At 41.6% G+C, this 15,549-nt stretch overlaps 1 protein-coding gene across 4 annotated transcripts in view; it reads right to left on the bottom strand.

Annotated features, from left to right (window-relative positions):
- Window positions 1–14,934, bottom strand: part of ctnnd2b (catenin (cadherin-associated protein), delta 2b) — a 134,583-nt gene extending 119,649 nt beyond the window's left edge. For all 4 annotated transcript variants that reach the window (XM_030074864.1, XM_030074866.1, XM_030074865.1 and 1 more), the window contains exon 1: window positions 14,803–14,934. In XM_030074864.1, coding sequence (XP_029930724.1) covers window positions 14,803–14,934 — 132 coding nt within the window. The remainder of the gene's footprint in view (window positions 1–14,802) is intronic.
- Window positions 14,935–15,549: the final 615 nt, after the last annotated feature.

The raw sequence follows: 15,549 nt of genomic DNA, 5'->3' as shown, positions 1-15,549 counted from the left end.
GGCTAAGCAAGCTGACTAACTAACTGGATACGGAGCCATGAGAATTCGGTTGCGAGGGTTCTTGAAAGCAACAAAACAAAAGCGATTACTCCCCCCCCCCACACCCGTTCTCCCTGGCTCTCCTCTCTCCGTTCCCTCCAGTTCAAGGCTGACAGGCAGACACCTGTTACAGCAGCACAAGCAGGCGGAGAAGGAGAGGAAGACAGAGAGGGGAAAGAGATGGAGGTAGTATAAGACATTCTGAAGAAAAGAAGATGGTCAGTAGTAAAAAGGAAAAAAAAAGGTTCCAATGGACATACAGTCTGACAGAGAGAGGGACAGAGCCAGAGCCAGAGACAAAGAGAGGCAGTAAGCAGGAGAATGAAGCGCACACATACCTTCACATGGACCATACTTCACAAAAAGACACAAAACCATAGAAAGTAACGTATCCCACTTTTCTTTACTGACGGTCAAACAGCGACAACAACGCTCCCTCTCTCTCTCCTCCAAACAATCATCTGTCCTGGGTCGACACACACGGAGTGAGAGAGAGACACAGACATGAGAGAGAGAGAGAAAAGACAGGGAAAGAATGAGAGAGAGAGACTACAAGTGTCACTTGAGCTGACTCCCCCTTCTCTCTCCCTCTATGTCTCTCTTTCTCTCTCTCCCCAGGGGCCATGAAAGAGTACACACACACACACACACACACACACACACACACACACACAGTGTTCAGTCAGGCACAAAGGTCCCCATGGCAACGGAGCATTTAGAAGCCCCGTGGCATTATTTATGCAACGTTGCATCACAATGGGCCCTCCCACCAGCCGACCCTGCCAAAGCCCCACCACTCGCCAGAACCTCTCTCTCTCTCTGTCTCTCTCTCTCTGTCTCTCTCTGTCTCTCTCTCCCTCTCCCTCCCTCTCTGTCTCTCTCTCTCTTTCACCCTGACCAGGCCATCTGCGCCCCCCCACTGAAAAGCAAAGGGGGGTAGATGGGGGGGGCAAAGACAGAAGAGGAGAGCAATGGAAGGAGGGCATAACACAAGAAGAGCACACACACACACACACACACCCACACCCACACCCACACAAACTCAAGAGAGTAGGCGCACAACACATACACGCATACACACACATACACACACTGAAGTACTTACAAGCTTGCATGCCAGCACTCAGGCCCGCAAGAGTAGGCATGAGCGCGTGCGCGCACACACACACACACACACACACACACACACACACACACACCTATTCAAGCACACAGATGCATGCACACACAGATGCACCACGGGTTCTGCCTCAGTTTAACGTTATGGGCCACAATGGGATGTAAGGAGTGTGTGTAATAAAGCCCATCACTGGGGTTAAAGAAGAGTGCACACAAACACACACACAAACATACACACACACACACACACACACACACACCCACACACACAGTGGTAGATGTCATCATCTGCATCAACAGAAAGCACATGTAACTTTCTTACTAAGCTACTGCAATAAGGAGATGCACATTTCATAGTCAACTGCTGCTACTTTAAAGGTGCAATCCATCAAAATTCAATGTATATTCACGTATTATGCTCCCAAAGAGCCTGACTTGTAGAAAAAGGTTTTAGAGACACAGAACAAATATGGCAAATGCTATTGTGAGCCACCAGAAAGAGTTAAGTAATTTTTGATACAATGCACTTGCTGCGTCTGGTTCAGTGATGAATTATGTGTTTGAGTGGGGGCCATCAAACAGCAAACATCAGAACATGAGGTAAGCTTCACACAAAAAAAGAACTAAAAAAAATGTACAGAGATAAATAAAATAAATGGATGAATAAAATAAATTACCCAGATGCAGTCTGACTCGAGAGTGGAGCCCATGGCTTCCCAACAGGTCCCAATCCTCTCCTAAAGCACCACCAAGTCCAGAGAAGAGGGGACTGCTCCTTCACTTCCTCTCTGTGCAATATCTACTATCTCTATCTCTTTTCTTTCTTTTCTTTATCTCCTTCCTCTCACTTCCTCTCCCCCCCTCCCACAATCTCTCAGACCCTCTGTATGACCCAGACTAACTTCTGTCCACACACATGCTGTACATGTAAAGCTCCGGCCTCAGGTCATTTCTTTATTCAAATTAGGATTGGCTCAGCTTACAAGGCTGTTTACCCACAGGCTGACTGGCCACAGGTTTAATCACACAGATAAAAGTGGCTGTCGGCTGACAGCTTGGCTAAAACTGGACGGATCAACTTGATCAACTCGACATTTTACTGGGCAACTCCTGGCTTGGAAGCACAGGATGTAAGTGCAAAGATTGCATGTCTATGTGATTTTTGAAGGTTGGCATTAATATATTTTGGAATAAATTTGGACACAGCTGATATTGTGCTGATATCTTTACATTATCCAATTATTATACCAATAGCAAATTGGGAGACTTATGGTACTTAAATGCTTGTGAAAGGCATCTGAACGCAGCCTCAGTGTTTAAAGACAAGACATATGATGTCCATCCAGCATTACTGATCTGATGCTGAAATATACAGAATAATACAGAATAATCAATAATAAGAAAAACAAATTTCTTGTAACATTTTAAAAATCTTTTTTGTGTTAATTTTCTGGTAATTTTCTTTCTTTTTATTTTGGTTTTGCCATTGTTTTTTTTTTTTTGCTAATTCTCTGCAGTGAACTGCAGGCTATTTCATTGAACCCACCACCATGTCTGGTGGACTAAGAAAATCTACCTGCCACTGCAAATATTTAACCATATTTGAAAGGTGGCATTTATTCATGCTTGTGTAAAATTACGTTACAATCATTTCAGGTTAGAGTCTACACAACCTGTCTAAGCATTGATAAATCCCATAATTAATAAGCAATCAGACAAACTGCATCGTATTGTGGTGGAGGACATCGATATCCTATAGCCCATCTCCTTTTATGTAAGGCCACTTTTGGCCTAATGTGTCAATGTGTGTGTAATTGTAGCTAAACAATGAAATGAAAAGGACAACAATAAACTATTTCTTAAAGTGCAAGATCTCCAGTCAAGTGTTTGTTGGCTGATTTCATTACAAAAGATTCAAGTCTAATTGAAGCCTATTAATGGAGACAGAAGACAGACACAGAGAGTCTGTGGGTCTATAGCAAGTAGCTTACAGGAACAGCCCGGCTCCTGTAAACCCCATTAAAGCAATTAGTAAAGTAAAATAAATGACTGTGGGACAGTGGTGGGCAGCTTGGGAAGCAAGCTTGCTCCTTATGTACACTATATTACCAAAAGTATTCGCTCACCTGCCTTTACTCATACTATGAACTGAAGTGCCATCCCATTCCTAACCCATAGAGTTCAATATGATGTCGGTCCACCTTTTGCAGCTATTACAGCTTCAACTCTTCTGGGAAGACTGTCCACAAGGTTGAGGAGAGTGTTTATAGGAATTTTTGACCATTCTTCCAAAAGCGCATTGGTGAGGTCACACACTGATGTTGGTCGAGAAGGCCTGGCTCTCAGTCTCCGCTCTAATTCATCCCAAAGGTGTTCTATCGGGTTCAGGTCAGGACTCTGTGCAGGCCAGTCAAGTTCATCCACACCAGACTCTGTCATCCATGTCTTTATGGACCTTGCTTTGTGCACTGGTGCACAGTCATGTTGGAAGAGGAAGAGGCCCGCTCCAAACTGTTCCCACAAGGTTGGGAGCATGGAATTGTCCAAAATGTTTTGGTATCCTGAAGCATTCAAAGTTCCTTTCACTGGAACTAAGGGGCCAAGCCCAGCTCCTGAAAAACAACCCCACACCATAATTCCTCCTCCACCAAATTTCACAGTCGGCACAATGCAGTCTGAAATGTACCGTTCTCCTGGCAACCTCCAAACCCAGACTCGTCCATCAGATTGCCAGATGGAAAAGCGTGATTCATCACTCCAGAGAACGCGTCTCCACTGCTCTAGAGGCCAGTGGCGGCGTGCTTTACACCATTGCATCCGACGCTTTGCATTGCACTTGGTGATGTGTGGCTTGGCTGCAGCTGCTCGGCCATGGAAACCCATTCCATGAAGCTCTCTGCGTACTGTACTTGGGCTAATCTGAAGGTCACATGAAGTTTGTAGCTCTGTAGCAATTGACTGTGCAGAAAGTCGGCGACCTCTTTGCACTATGCGCTTCAGCATCCGCTGACCCCTCTCCGTCACTTTACGTGGCCTACCACTTCGTGGCTGAGTTGCTGTTGTTCCCAAACGCTTCCATTTTGTTATAATAGAGCTGACAGTTGACCGTGGAATATTTAGGAGCAAGGAAATTTCACGACTGGATTTGTTGCACAGGTGGCATCCTATGACAGTTCCACGCTGGAATTCACTGAGCTCCTGAGAGCGGCCCATTCTTTCACAAATGTCTTGTTTCACAGTCTGCATGCCTGAGTGCTTGATTTTATACACCTGTGGCCAGGCCAAGTGATTAGGACACCTGATTCTGATCATTTGAATGGGTGAGCGAATACTTTTGGTAATATAGTGTATGTGTGTGTGTGTGTGTGTGTGTCTAAGCTGTGGCTCTCTCCATCTCTCTCCACTGCAACATGGTCTAATTGTGCCCTGTGGTGTCCGCCTGGCATTTAGCTGTTTCAGAAGGGGAACGTTCGATGAGAAAATGTCACGGCGGCTATGTAGCTAAGACCGCTGCTTTCCGGGGCTGTTGTTTTAGGCCGAAAAATTACTAGTTACACCCAGCTGGTAAGAAAATGGTCCCAGACGTAAGAAGAAATAAGCCAAAACGAGTCAGCAGAGAGAAACACTGATAGATAGATAGATCGATAGAAAGAGGGAGGGCACAAAGAGGCACAAAATGAAAGAAGAAAGAGAAAAGGAAAATCTCGCCTGAAATACATCAAGGGGGATGATTGACTCAGGGAGATTTAGCGCACTCTAGATACCAAAACTACTTAAATTTTCATCCCAAACCAGACAGATTTGTCTTGTTTTCCAATAGCTGCGGTTATAGACCCGGGGTTTAATTCCTCTTCTAGCCATGGAGTCTGTGTTTTCACCACCCCCTTTGCAATGGTGCTAAAACCAATTTTAGGCTTGTGGTTAGAGGCTCATGAATTATGTGAAACTGTAAAATATTCAGAGTGTCGTGTCTTTGTTGAGCAGAGTGTGGTGTATTGTATGTGCAGCTTTTGGTGTTGAAACCGAGTGAAAAGCAAAAAAATTGTTCAACAATCATCAAGGTAAAATTGTTTTGTTACACTGCATAGGAAATGAGGCTTTAATCCTATAGTGGCAGGATTGAGAGACTACTAAGAGGACCAAGAGACTATCAAAACATGAAGACGAGGACACAGAGAAACTTAAGAGGCAAGACTGACAGGACTGGTGCTTTCAGCAAATCGCCACACGGATATGGAAATTTAGTCATTCATTATAAAAAAAATAAGAACAAAAAATCCACACATCCACACAGGAGCATTACCGAAAATATGCCTGTCACATGAGAAAACAAAAATGTGTGTGTGTTCACAATGTGAATGTGAGTTAGCCACAAATTCAAGTATGAAGGTTTACAACTTGCTAAGAATTTGCCGCTGAGATGCATTTGAACTGATTTTTTTTTTTTTTTTTACCTCAGTAGCTATATTTCCTGTGGCTTGAAGGATCACCATTCTTCTTTCCCCCTAAATACTGAATCTGCAGGTGCTGTCTGTCTCAGCTGAAGAAAGATGAATGTTTCTTGCAGCAAGGAGAGGATCCTTACGTAAATTATCACTCAAAAGAAAATCCAAAACCAAAAGAAAAACAAAAACTAAAGGTTCATCATTGAAAAAATCGAATGATAAAAAAATTTCAGTGGAAAAAAATGTATGAGGAAAAAAGAGAAAACAGAGATAAAAAGTTTTGAAGGCATATAAAAAACATATGATTTGGAGGGCAATGTCATTCATGTTATAGATCCTGGCGCTTTTACATATACATAAACATATAAATTGCTGGTATGAAAGCAAAGAACATTATAACCTCTTATTAAATTATTTATGTCTTTGCATACATATGTTATGTTTTTGAGCACAAGTAGGATAGAGCATTACTGATTTCACAGAAACAAACCCAGCAAACGCAGTAAGACCCAGACTAAAGCTAAGCTGAAGCTCTGCTGGCACATTGGTCTCTTTCTTCCCTGTAATCAAATAATCAGCCGCAGCAGGAGAATAAAGCTGCCCAGACTGCTTCCAGCCACTCCGAGTCTCTATTCAGCAGCCCTGAAGCCTACCAGTGGACTGATTCTCATCAAATATAAAGTACAGTATCTTCTCCCTCTCAGCACCGTGCATAATGTAACTCACTGAGCCAAACTTGTTAAGTTGAGACCGGAGGACTGAACTCAACCCCTAAACCTGGAATACAAGCAGCATGGAAGGCTGTCTAAGACGGTACGCACAATCTCTTGACCACACACATGCACACACTTAGCACAATAAATACTCTAAACACATTCACTGTGTATAACACACACCACCTCCCTCTCCCATGCAATGCCCAGACTGTGTGGTTTCAGTGGCAGGTAGCAGACGAGAGAGATGGCAGGAAGATTGAACTGCCAATTGTACACGCCTGCGGGCCATTCCGGCCCCTGCCCACAATGCACTGCTTTAGCTCCCTGTCAGGATTGCCTGAGTCAGTCAGAGGTGAAGACAGCTGCACAAGCAGCCAAGAAAGTCACACTCAAGAAGGCGTTCAAAACTATGAATACTAACACTCTACACAAGGACACAAACTCACTCACACACACACACACACACACACACACACACACACACACACATATTTGTACTCAAACACATGTGCATGTATACAGTATGCACATAGCTGTGTGCAGAAATACACACAAATACACACACTTACATTGCCAAGATATATTGCCCTATTTCCACTTTGGTGTTTTGGCCTCGAGTCATCCCATGAGTGGAAATAAAGAAATAAAGTGTCTCAAATGCCAACACTTTGCCAAACAGAGCAACGGGGAGAGAGAGAGAGAGAGAGAGAGAGAGAGAGAGAGTGAGAGAGAGAGAGACAGAGAGAGAGAGAGAGTGAGAGAGAACGCAAGACAAAGTGCCCACACAACAGTCTCTCCCCAAATCCCTTAAATGCGCTGCTTTTCCTCTTTCTGTATGCCCCTTGAATGAGAAATAAAACAAAATAAATATTTGATCCATGCTGAAATCACTTCTTATGAATATCTAACTGTGTTGTGAAGTTAGAGAGGGAGAGAGAACTGTATTTAGCAATTTAATGAGTCAGCCTATGCCAAACTAATCTTAATTAATCCTTAATAAACAAATTAAGTGGGTAACAGCAGGAGGGGGAGGAAAGGCTGATAACACCCAATATTATCATGGGGTCACTGTAGGAAAACACTTAAAAAAAGAAAGAAAAAAAAGTCTGCCAAGACTGAATACAATAAACAATGTGATCACTGATTTGAAAGGCTGTCATAATGTTAATTTTAATAATCTCAAATTTAATCTGACAAGTCATAATACTAATTGTATGATATGGTGAGGATTCAAGCGTTTATGCTAAAATACTCAGCTGATGAAAAAAAAATCCCTCCAAAATGTTAAAATGTGTTCCAGTTACCCAAAGCCATTCCTCAAGTTGTTACAGAGCCACCAAATATACAAAGAAAGTGTGATTCAGTGGGAAAATTCACACTGGTAACATTTCACCAGCAGTGTTATGATGAAGTAATGATGTGTGAAGAGGAAAGCTGAAAAAAGTTTAATTAGCGTTACGGTGAAAACTGAAGGTGTAACTTCAATTATCTAAATACAAAATGCTTTCAGTTTGAATTCCTGGGAACGGGGGGTCAGACCTGAGAGAAGGCCATGTTCTGCTACAGTGCCAATTAGAGAGAGCTGTTCCATAGAGCATCATGATTCACATTAATTATCCCATGGCTGAGAGGCTCCAGAAACCACCATACTCTGCCTGAAAGCTATTTGATTTGATATCCATTAGAAATGCTGCATGATTGATTTTTTTTTTTTTTTTTTTTTTTTGCCTATGGCTGCCCTTTCTCTCCCCCCTGAACTCTTGATATGAATGAACTACACAAACTTTGCTTCTCCCTGCCCCAACTTCATTCTCTTTTCACCTGTGTCTTCTCATGCTATCCTATTGACGAAGGTCTGAATGCAACAAAAGCTTTCATCTATCATCTATCTGTATCAATCAACAGATTGCTGTTTCTCTGGGTTGTGAAAACAGTGGGCGGCACTGTCACCAGCTGGTTGGTGGCTGAGGAAGCAGACTGATCTATCAGTTTGCTGATATATCAGGCATTTTAGGCATATATTTGGCATTTTATCAATAAGTAGACACAGGAAAGTCAGTTTTGTCCTTCGCTGATATGAGGAACCACAGCTAGTTATTTTATCTGAGCAGAGAAATAGTTCCACTGTTTTACCGTATTTTATACAATCGGCTTCAGTGATGTATGTAAGTCAGTATGTAAGGCCTTTATCAGACTGCAGGAATATCAGATTTGTTTTTCAAGTCAGATCTTTCAGACAGACTGTCAACACTGTTATTTGCAAGTGACCAGACCAGATTTGTGTGTCCAGATGTCACCAACCTATCTGCATGGGTTGCTGTGGTAACAACGTGGGCATCAGTAACTATGTACAATGATGATGTGGCTTCCCAACGAGGAAGCAGGAGAGATGTAGAGAAGCCTCCCCCTCAAGTGCCACATGGATTCTGCTCAGCTGCTCTGATGCACCTCTGTCACTCTGGATTTGACATTGTTGTGTGTCGTATTGTGAGTGACACAAAAGAAACTTCGAAATCTGATGTGAGCGGCCAGAGCATCCAGACTGAGACGCATCTGTAGAAATCCAATTGGAATCGCATTTCAAACCACCTCCACATGTGGCTTGGATCCGATTTGCAAAAATCACATTTAATGTGGTTTTTGGCTGTCTAGACTTTCTAAAAAAAATATAGATACATTCTAGATATGCCAAAAAACAGATTTGGGCTGGCAGTCTGAAGAAGGTCTGAGGGCTGTGATAAATCCAAATTTAAGGATAGTAAATTAACAAAATATAGACTATCACAAACTTCAATCTAAAAAATAATAGTCTGGCCCTACTCAAGAGCATACAACAACCTTTAGCAAAAAACATAAAAACATAAAATATCCACTATCAAAAATAAAAATAAAAAATGTCTTCCTGTACTAAAGAGGATGAACAGGCTGGCCATCAGCAGATGTTAGTCAAAAAGAAATAAAACAACAATCGTCTCTTTTGAGATTCTTTATGGAATATGGGAGCACTGAAATGAAAAGCATGTGCAGCATCTTCTCGTTCAGATGCAGTGAATTCAGTCGTGGCGCAGGGTTCACGGTTATGCTCAAACTCCTCCACTAGAATGTATGTGATGTGTGATGTAACCTGTGGAGATGACTGCTAGGAGATGGTGATGTAACTCCAGGAGAAAACAAAAGGCCAGCGAACTGAGGTGGAGCATTATCTGGTAAGTGACTATGGTCATGTTACAGAAATGCGAGAACTTTTTAGTCGTTTAACAAATTACCATTGCAATTTTAGTAATCATTTTAATTAAATCAAATCAATGTTTGCTGTTTTTGTGATCCAGATTCCAGATTTAGATATTAGGACATGACCAGTGTTTCCATCAGGTTGAATACAGCAGATTTAACATGAGAAGAACATGAGATCCTGCCCAGCTTTCATCACAAAGTCCAAATAATGAAATAGGACACAGACTTTCAAGTAATAACCTTTCTGAATGCTGATTTTAATGTTTAATGTTGCTACTCTCTCTAATTGCTGATTGACATAAAACAAGAGTGATTCAAAAAGCCAGTTCATGAAAGTTTTTACATTTGTTGTTCACCAAGGTATGCCTTTTCCACCAACAAAGACCCGCTTTCGTTTTGGTTTGCGCATCAAAGTTTGAATCATTCTTTGCATTTCCACCAAATATCGATTTGTTCCCAAATGGAAAAATTGGTTCTCAGGTGGAACCAGAAAATAGCTGTTCTCAAGTGGTAATTGAGTGGGCATGTATTATTTTACGAGGAAAGATGGAGGCGACTACCAAGAAAACTTTGTGATCTGGTTAAAAATATTGGTTGATTTTTTTTTTTTTTTTTTGCCAACACTAAATAGAGATTCCCTTACACTTGCAGTCAGGTCTACAAATAAAAACATAACATAAAAAACAACAAAAAGCAGGTGGGGTCACCATGACACTGTCTGTGTGTGTACTTCTGTTGTGCACGCCCACCCTTGATTATGCTATGGTTCCACTCCAATAACAGGCCAAAAATCCTCTAGTGCACAGGAAAGTCCCGCCCACACTGTTTGATTGGCTGGTGATCACTTAGAAGTGCAGAAACACCACAGCACCAAACATGGAGACAAATTTTTTGGTTCATTGGCAGTTGAGAGTATGCACTAGACATCTTTTTTTGGGGTGGGTGGGTGAGGGATTCAATACATTTTTAAATAACACTTATTTTGTTATATTTCAAAGATACACAAAATAGATCGTCAACTGTTGAGTGTGTTTTAACCAAAGATGCTCATACAGCTTAATCAATACAACATGACACTTTCAGTTTAGCTATCATTCAGTAGGGGAGTATGTCAGATCTTTGAAAAGGAGGGGATGTCTCACTTTGGAGAGAAACTCTTTCAATGTCGGCAATTCACACTGTGCTCCCCCATTAGCAGATGTGTCGACAGCGAAGATGATGAATGATACGAGGACAAAAGCTGACAGATGTGATAAATACAACAGAGAATGGCTAATCAATCTCATGAGGGCACAAGGAAAGGGAGGAAAAACAGAAGCAGGGATGTCCTGGTGTGAGTCGGCAGAGGCAAAGGAAATCTGATTGGCAGAAGCCGTGAAATCGTCGTGTTTGAGAGTGTATGTGTGCATGTGTGTGTGTGTGTGTGTATGTATGTGTGTGTACAACCATGTGTCATGCATGTTTGTGTATTTCACTGTGTGTGTGTGTGTGTGTGTGTGTGTGTGTGTACAACCATTTGTCGTGCATGTTTGTGTATTTCACTGTGTGTGTGTGTGTGTGCGTAGCCTTTTCATGGGGTCTCACGCCTGACCACATCTCTATGTGCCACAATAGACAGGAAGCAGACAGATCCTATGTGTGTGTGTGTGTGTGTGTGTGTGAGAACGCGCACACATGTGTAGTCATGTGTGTAAACCAGTGCCTGACCCTAACTGCCTGAAAAACTCCCCCAAAAATACAAGCACACTCCCTGTTGTGACTTCATACACAGCCTGCTAACAAACACGGGCAACAGCCCAAACATGGAAAAGGAGAAGAAAAAACAGTAACACATGCAAAGAGAAGATGTATGAAAGGAAGTGACAAACGACTGGATAGGAGAGAAGAGCAACTTCACCATGAGGCTGGAGCATGAAATAAAAAGATTCAAACTTGCAGAAGAAAAGGTGGGGGCAGCAGGACAGACAGAGAGAGAGAGAGAGAGCAAGAGAGGAGACCGTTGAAGAAAATGTATTCTTTAGCTAACTAACACTCCCTCCATCCCTGTGTGTGTGTGTGTGTGTGTGTGAGAGTGAGTACAGGGCTATGTGGCCTGTTTGCAGCAATAACGGAGCCAGGGGTGGTTTAGGGTGTATGTGGGCCACTTCCCCTCAGAGAATTTTTTTTCCCAGGTAGGCAAAGGAATTTTTCTCTCTCCAGCTTGTTGGTTAAGGTTAGGGTTAGCCATAAGTTGGTTGTGGCTAACGTTAGGAAAAGGATGTAGAGAATGAATGTTTATGTGTCAATCCAATGTCATTTAAATCTTCCGTTGTCATGCTGGAAAAAAAAAAGTATGCTTCACCACCTGTTGGGCAGTATGGAGCCTGAGAGAATGCCATGGCATGCAGAAGTCACAGCCGAGTTAATTAGACAATACTTCTCCATATTTCAGTTTTTTAACATAGTGTGAAGAAAGTAGTGTCATGTAAAGACCTTGAGGCCTTGAGGAATCCGTAGGTACCAAGCATACCATGCTAGCTTGTTGCAAGTATTTTTTAACTCCACATTAAGATAACATTACAACGTTAATATTTTACAAAAAATCTTGTCTGGAGCAGAATAAGGACACTTTTTGTGCCTCTTTATTCTACCCTGCCCCTGATAATATGCTGAGTAAGTTTGTAAGTATTCGATATGAAGAGTCGCCCCTTTCTGAAGGTTAGATTATTGATGCATTAACCTGTAAAAAGTAATTTAATGTGAAGGTTCAGGTGGCGCCATAAGTAACAACTCTGTGCAGGCAGTTTAAATCCCTTAAATGCATAATTGTTACCAAGGTTTGACAAATGATGTATGTTATAAACTGTGTAATGCCAACTTAAAAAGTGTGCTAAATTTGGCTTTAAGTAGTATATTTAAAAAAAAAATTAAAACCCATTATGATTCCTAATAGTGCACTAGTAAAATTGTTGCTCATTCAGCAGCCAGAATAATTGAATTAAACAGAGAGTGATCTGAAAGAGTGACTATTCGGCCTGTATTTTTTCTACTATGCAGAAAGAGACACTGGTCAAGACACCAATCTCTGTGCCATTCCAAAGTAAACACCCCAAAGAACTGACTGGCTCTGCCGCTGGCTTTCAGCAGAAATGGACTCCCAGAGCATTTTCAGCAACTTCAGTTGATAACATGTAGAATCCATTTCTTTTCTACTCTCAGCATTTTCTCATACTCTTTTTAGCTTCTGCATGGACCATTTGAGAATATATTTCTTCAACTACACTTTACACCTTAGGATTCAAGGACACATGCATGTACATCCACTCTACCACGCACACACACACACACACACACACACACACACACACACACACACAAACTGCATGCCAAATACAACTACACACTCCCACAGATTCTAAAAGAGCACATTTTTCTCTCTTTGGGCTAAAAGCCACATCCAAGTATCTATAGTGACCTACAGAGCTAAATTAAGCACTTTGATGGGGGCTGTCAAGTCTTTCCAGTCTAGTTTCTGTCCCAAAACACACACAGCACTAGATACCATCCATATCATTATGTCTATATATGCAGCAGGTGATTTGCACTTGCAGCACGACAACACTTAATCTGTTATGAATTTATGTTGCTGCCAGCTACATGCAGACTTCTACACATCCTGTAGCTCAAATACACTGACATAATGAGATGAGATGAAACTGACTAGTTGTGTTTTTTGCCTGTTTAACATAAATTTTAAACATTTTCGCTGATGTATTCATCAGCAAAACTTCACAAAAAGCTGATAGTAAACACATGCATAATCGCACAGGTGGCGTAAATCTGACCCACATGATACTTGCATACAATCACAATGCATCTGCAACTAAAAGATGCAGCAGGGACAGATTATCTCATTTGAAATGAATGAACTTGCATCAGTGAGTAACTCCCTCAGCGCACTAAGTGTGATCCTGACCTTGGTGGAACGCTGAGGAGGCATATTTTTCAGTCTTCTAATTTGTAGACTTGCTAATTTGTAGGTTTTTCATTACAGAAAACTGATGACGGTAGAATTAGCCTACACCGTAAGTACTGCATGTTTAATGTGATGAAATATTTCACCGTATTACGGTTAAACAAAGAGAAGCTGTGCTTTGGTACAGTGTGGATCTACAGTATATATAAGCACACAACAGCAATCATTTGAATTTGTACTTTAAGAAATATTAGAATAAAAAATCATAAAATGTGAAAAAAAGTGATTAAGAAACAACAGTTAAATCATGATTCCTTCTAACTTTTACCCTGATATCTTGGCACCAAAATATACTTGCTTGCTAATCCCCCACTGGAAATATGCAAAAATTCTGTGGAAAATATATCAAAAATGTCATCTAAAATGTATGAAAGAAATCTTGATGAAAGCTTGTATCAAATTTATGGGCTGAGGCTTAAGTCCTGCCCCAAAGTCTCATTACAGCCATGGGCTCACATGTCAGAAACCTGGCAATGTCTTTATACCACAAATTCCTTGAAGCCTTATGTGTCAACACATATGTGAGGTATGTACAGTATGTACAGACAACACACCTAAACAACAAGGCAGCATTAATCTAAAATTAAAACGCCTTGCAACTACTTCTAAATGTGTGTGCTTCTAAATTATGTACTAGAAAAGGATATGTGTCCAACATAAAAATGGTGTTGAAAGAGAAGAGCACATCAACATAAAACCAGCAATCCTTTGAGACAGGCAGACAGACAAACACACAGACTCAGAGTTGATGAATATTTTCAACTCCTAAAGGCATAAGAAGAAATCCCTTACCTAAGTCAAGCTACAAAACCTAAAGTACTTTTTGAAAAGGGAAAATGAAATCAATGTGCAGCTACAGCTCTTGTTCCTTCTTTCCTTCTGAACTTTTAGTGAAAGTTGGGGAAATGATGACTCTCATTACTGCACTCCAGCACATTCAATATTACACTGACCAATCCAAAAGGGGGCGCTACAGTTTCAGGTCAAAATGAGGTGACGTTTCTTACTGATCGGACCAGAGGGGGAGTGCATATTTTGTGAGGGATGAGATGTTTTCTGTTGCCTTGGTTCACACTGAGAGAACTGCTGAAAATTATCCTCACTCTTCACTTTCTGCTAATCATGTTTTATTACTTGTGACAGCCTCTCTATCTTGCATGTGCACACACACACACTCCCACCCACACGTACACACAGACACACACACACACACACACACATACACAGCTCTGACCTGTTCCTTGACGGAGGCGAGGATGGCGGAGGTGGTTTCAGACTCGGAGCCGTCTCCGTTGGAGGCGTTGAGGACGGGGCTCAACATGGCGGCAGCGCTGGCAGTGTCAGACGCCACCTCGGGCACTGGCATACCTCCTGGAAAAGGATGGGAACACGCAATGCTTTTACTGTTATTAATAAAGATACACCGGCATGCCAACGTGCTGGCTGGGTGGCTGTCACGCCCACGCTCTCCTCCAGCCTTGTATACACACACACACACAAAGGTGCCAAACTGGAGGTGGGGGTGACAGTCAGACACCACCTTGTGCGCTGGTTTACTTCCTAAGAGTGACTCAAACAAATATAAACATGCACATCAACATCATATCTGACAGAGCTATAAGAATATATTGTTTTGCCAATATATCAGGCTTATATTGGCTAATAGTGTCATCAGCCTCCGATATGATGGACATGATACAGTTAAGATCTTATAATTGATCAATACACACAACACTGGTTGTCAACTGGAATCCTTTGACCTGAATTCATTCTAATGCTATTTTTAGATCAGATTCTACACAAGCATGCATTGATATTTTCATTCATTATTCATTCATTCATTCATTCATTCATTCTTTTCCTCTGACAACTTTTTTTCTGTTCAGGGTCACGTCGGGCTGGAGCCTATCCCAGTGTGCACTGGGTGGAAAGCAGAGAAACACTTTGAACAGGTTGCATCACAATCATTCACATCGACATC

Source organism: Myripristis murdjan, chromosome 17, assembly GCF_902150065.1.
Source record: "Myripristis murdjan chromosome 17, fMyrMur1.1, whole genome shotgun sequence".
In the NCBI taxonomy this organism is placed as follows: domain Eukaryota; kingdom Metazoa; phylum Chordata; class Actinopteri; order Holocentriformes; family Holocentridae; genus Myripristis; species Myripristis murdjan.
This window is presented reverse-complemented; position numbering and strand designations above follow the sequence as displayed.